This window comes from Benincasa hispida, chromosome 2 (assembly GCF_027475165.1).
Source record: "Benincasa hispida cultivar pf3 chromosome 2, pf3_genome.v1.1, whole genome shotgun sequence".
Lineage (NCBI taxonomy): Eukaryota > Viridiplantae > Streptophyta > Magnoliopsida > Cucurbitales > Cucurbitaceae > Benincasa > Benincasa hispida.
The window spans coordinates 6,789,846-6,794,590 of record NC_143479.1 but is presented as its reverse complement, the minus strand read 5'-3'; the positions used below and the strand labels follow the sequence as shown (position 1 = coordinate 6,794,590).

At 32.9% G+C, this 4,745-nt stretch overlaps 1 protein-coding gene and 1 long non-coding RNA gene across 2 annotated transcripts; one reads left to right on the top strand and one right to left on the bottom strand.

The window, feature by feature from the left end:
- Positions 1-1,958: 1,958 nt before the first annotated feature.
- On the bottom strand, positions 1,959-2,929 carry LOC120072298 (uncharacterized). The gene is made up of 2 exons (XR_005480411.2): positions 2,788-2,929; positions 1,959-2,670 (listed from the first exon to the last, which is right to left on the bottom strand). It is a non-coding gene; the product is annotated as an uncharacterized LOC120072298 (long non-coding RNA).
- Positions 2,536-3,255, top strand: LOC120072296 (uncharacterized). Its single transcript, XM_039024751.2, has 2 exons — positions 2,536-2,673; positions 2,825-3,255. Exons 1-2 carry the CDS (start codon positions 2,536-2,538, stop codon positions 3,062-3,064), a joined length of 378 nt encoding a protein of 125 aa, XP_038880679.1. The 3' UTR covers positions 3,065-3,255.
- The last annotated feature ends 1,490 nt before the right edge of the window (positions 3,256-4,745 follow it).

The following is a 4,745-nucleotide window of genomic DNA, read 5'->3' as shown; positions in this document are numbered from 1 at the left end:
TTTGAATAGCTTTCATGGCCTAGGGGCAACCCTCAACTAGTGAGCAGGTTGGTCTCCACTCATGAGGCGAGCAGAAAGCCCTCCAACCAACTTCTCCTTTTCATTAACTTCCTAATCTCTTTGATAGAATTATCATTATGACTTCTCTTCTTATTTTTTTATTTTTATTTTTTGAGTGAATTACCATTATGACTTATGGGACTACCATTATGATGTTTATTTAGAAAAAACAAATCCATAAACTCATGAGAGTCTCGCTTTGTGTAATAAACTTGTTAATTTTAGAAAATGTCTAATAGATCAAAAACACATTAAACATGAAAGTTCAAGAAGTTGAAACTTGAAGATGGATAATCTAAACCTTCATTGAAACTAAGGGAAGGTCGTATTTGGAAACCTTTAGAGTATGTTTGGACCGACGATTATCTTAATATTATAATAACTACCTCTTGCTACAATAAATACTATTTTGTATTCTCCAATTAGCTACAATCAACCTTATTTCAAAATCCTTATTTGCTACAGTATTTACTATTTGCTCCAGTTTTTACTATTTTACATTCATTATTTTTTTATTCATTGCTACAGTGTTTACTATTTCATTCTTAAACCAAAATAGTTTACATCTCAAACATACTATTATAGTCCAAACTAAAATAATCTATATCTCAAACACACACTATTATAACCCAACTATAATAACCTAAGACTATAATAACTAACTTTTTGCCCCAAACGCCCTCTTAAAGTTCAATGATTTATTAGACTTGTTGAATACTTTTCTAGAGATATCCAAACTCAACTTGAATAAAAATTTAGGAAGGAAACTTATAGATGTCCTAATAGTTAATATTACTTCATGAATTAACCTAGCTTTTCGAAACTCTAAGAGAACGTTTTGAGTAAGAAGTAAAGTTGATCAGTTGAAGTTGTTAAATATAAAGAGTTATTTAATGGTGGAATTCACAATATAAAAAATAAGTTATTGAATGGGATTAATATATATATTTTTTTTTTTATGAGACCACCAACTCTTTGAATCGAAGAATGAGTGGAGTTAACCTCAACCCTTACTCCTTGGCCAAACATTCTCCAACTTTTTAATAGGTAGAGGCTGTGGTTGGGGAGATAGAGGATGATTAATTGAAAGAAAGGAATGGTGGTTGTTTAGGTGCTGGGAAAAGGAAAGATGAAAGCAATAATACTTTTCTCAACTGAATTTGTCTGCTTTTCCTTGCAAACTTCGAGATATTTGTCATCAAATTCCACAGTCTTCCATCGCAATCTCCGGGATTTGTATAACGTGTCTCCGCCTCCAGTTTGTCTCAATCCAGTCTGCACTTCCACATCGATTCCTTTCTCTTTCTCCATTATTTGTGAAGTTAAAGATGGGTTCGACTATAATGAATAATCACAAGGGTTGTAGTCTTGTAGAGAACCAAATTTTAGAAATCATTGGAATTAAATACTTTCATTCATCTACTAACATTCACAAACCTTCCACTATAACTATGGTTACTATTCGTAACTAACTTTTAGAGATTATTTGGGAAAAAAAATACATTTCTAAATTCTTGAGATCCACGAGGTAAAGAGTTAGTATCACACAAAAGTGATGACTTTTAGTCGTAGGACTCATGACTTTTTGGACCAAACAAGCAAAGGATTTCTCAAAATGTATAATTAATTGTGCATCTCATTTTTCATTGGTAAGAAATGTAAGGAGAAACAGGGACAAAAAAGCATTTTCTAAACGGATATTTAGAGTTTAAAAATATTATCAATCAAAACACTTACTTGAAAACACTATTCTCTAAGTGTTTTTATACCAATCACTTCAAACTCTCTTCAACGAGTAATACTTGACTAATAGTTAAGTTACAATCGAAAAATACTTAAAGTACATATCGGGTATCACCTATCTTTGTGTATTTCACTAACTTGTCCTATCATAAGATGCAATCTAAAATGCAGCTGATTTTTTTTCCATTTGTAATTTTGAGTAAAAGGCACTACATTAGGTATATTTACCCAGTCAAAACTAAAAGTGCTCCTAAATATAGCCTAAAATTGCAAAAATTATCAAAGTTCAAATACCTGAAGTCTTGTACTATATATAGCCCAAAGTTTACCCGACTAATACAGAACATACACATACTTGAAACTAGGATCAAGGATCCAAAAGTCACACAAGCTTCAAGTTCAAAAGATTGAAAGTAGAGGGGAAGTATTTTTGTGGTGTAGAGAAGTGGAGAGACATGGCATGGCATGAGGTGCAACAGTAGATAGGTGATTTGAACTTTGAAGTGATGAATGGGAAGATGGAGACAAGCTTTTCCACACTTCACATGCCTTAATTACTGTTTTATCTTTTTATCAAACACCTCAAGTGCACGTCCCACTATCATCATCAAATTCCCTCTGTCTCTATCTCATTCGCTCTCCCTAAACTGACTAATATAAATTTATGGCCCAACCTAACTCAGAGATCACAACCACAAGTACCTAGCAGATAAAAACAAATCATAGAGAGAAATGGAGAGTCATTCTTACGAACCTGAAAAAACCGCCAAAGACGTCTCACTGCAGGAACTCAGAGACAGGCTCGCAGAGTTCGCCCGAGTTCGAGGATGGGAACAATACCACAGCCCTAGAAACCTGCTCCTAGCACTTGTAATCAATCGAAAACAAAAAAAAAAAAACCTTGAAATTAACTACTCGATCTCCTGTTTAAACCTAAAAACAAACAAGAATAAGTAAAAGCATAGGAATAATAATCAATCTTACTTGTTGTTGTTGTTGATGGAATTGCAATTGCTTGCAGGTTGGTGAAGTCGGAGAGCTATCGGAGATATTCCAGTGGAAAGGAGAGGTGGAGAGGGGGCTGCCGAACTGGAGCGCGGCGGAGAGAGAGCATTTGGAAGAAGAGGTATCGGATGTGTTGCTGTATTTGGTGCGTCTCGCCGATGTGTGTGGCCTTGATCTCGGCCATGCCGCTCTCTCGAAGCTCGTCAAGAATGCCAACAAGTATCCTGTTGCCGCTTTCGCTCGCGCGCTGCCATAAACTTCGCGCCCTTCTCTTTCCTTTTCTCTCTGCTTTTTTCTTATTTTGTACTCGTTTTTGCTTCGTGTTGATATGGACAGAGAACTGCCTCGGTTTACTGATACTCATACTGGTCTTTTTGTAATTTAAATTTTCTCGTTTTCAAATTCCTATGGATAAATAATTCTAGGTTAAAATATCATTTCTGTTTCTCTGGAGTTTGTTTAATTTTAAATTTTTAAGGGCACCTGCAAAAAGGTAAAATAAAATACATTAATTAGTTCATAGTCCACATGTTTGTTGTTTACAAAATGCTTTCTGCATAGAAAGCTTTAAAAAGACCGTATATTTCATAAATGTCTTAAAATTTGAATTTTTTTTCAAATATTTTATGTTAATTTTGGACAATTATATCCTTTTTTATTTATTTATATCCGAATTTTATATATATATATTTTTCTATTTTCAAAGTTACTTAAATGATAGGGAGAGAACATATATATATAAGAGAGAAAAATGTATTTAATATAACTTATTTATTTATTGGAGAGAGAAAATGTATTTATTGTAATTTTTTTCTATTTTTCAATTTGGAAAAAAATGCATTTAATGAAATTTTATTTTCTATTCAGTTGGTTTTCATGTATCAACTTATTGGCTTTTTTTGGCGAATTAATGGTTATATTAAACCTAGTTTTAAATATACCCTAGAACATTTTGTTAGGTATTTGAAACTATTCTAACCAATATATGAATTATACTACCATTTATAAATTAGATATTCACTCAATGTTTGACATAAATCACAGTATAAACCAATATATGAAATATAACATAGTATATAAATCTTCATAAATTATATTTACACTACAGTATATATATCATAATATATGAAGTCTAAATAAAAAAATAAATACTCTTGTTTATATCAAATAAACAAATACATATACCCCAATATACAAATTCATACAGAAGCTAAAAAAAAGTACATATATATACAGTATATATAAAAAAAATAAGAAAAAATAAAACTGAAAGTTGAATCGGTTCATTTACCCCGAGTGCGCCGTCGCCATTCATTTACTTCGAGTTTGTCGTCGTCGTTCATTTGCTCCGATGTGAAACCTGGATCTCTATTTTCCTACTTAAGTAAGTGATTAAGGGGTTAATTAGGAGAAAGTTAAATCTTATGTTATGTAAATAATCTAATAATTTTACAATTGTCATAATAACTGTAATAATTGTCATCTTCTGTGGATCAACAATTAATAAGAGTGAATGTAAACTATAATGGTTAGGTATTATAGTTACGATAACCATATTTGATCTTGGAGTACGAGTAGAGTCCCTAAAAGGATAAAAAGAAGAGAAAACCTTGAAGACTTAAATCCTGAATAGTGAAGAAAGGATTAAAGAACTGAGGAAAATTTAGAAAAGTATTCGAAGAGAAAGTTGTAGAGAAAATGTAGAGAGCGAGATTGGAGAGAAAATGGGAGAAAGTGAGATTGGAAAGAATGAGATTGGAGAGATTAGTTTGAGCAAGAAAGTGGGGGAGAGCGAGAGTTTAAGCGAGAGTGGAGAGAGCGAGACGAGCGAGAAAGTTGGAGGGAGCGAGATTGTGAGCGAGAAAGTGGGAGAGAGCGGGAGTTTGAGCGATATAGTTGGAGAGAGCGAGATTGTAAGCGAGAAAGTGGGAGAGAGC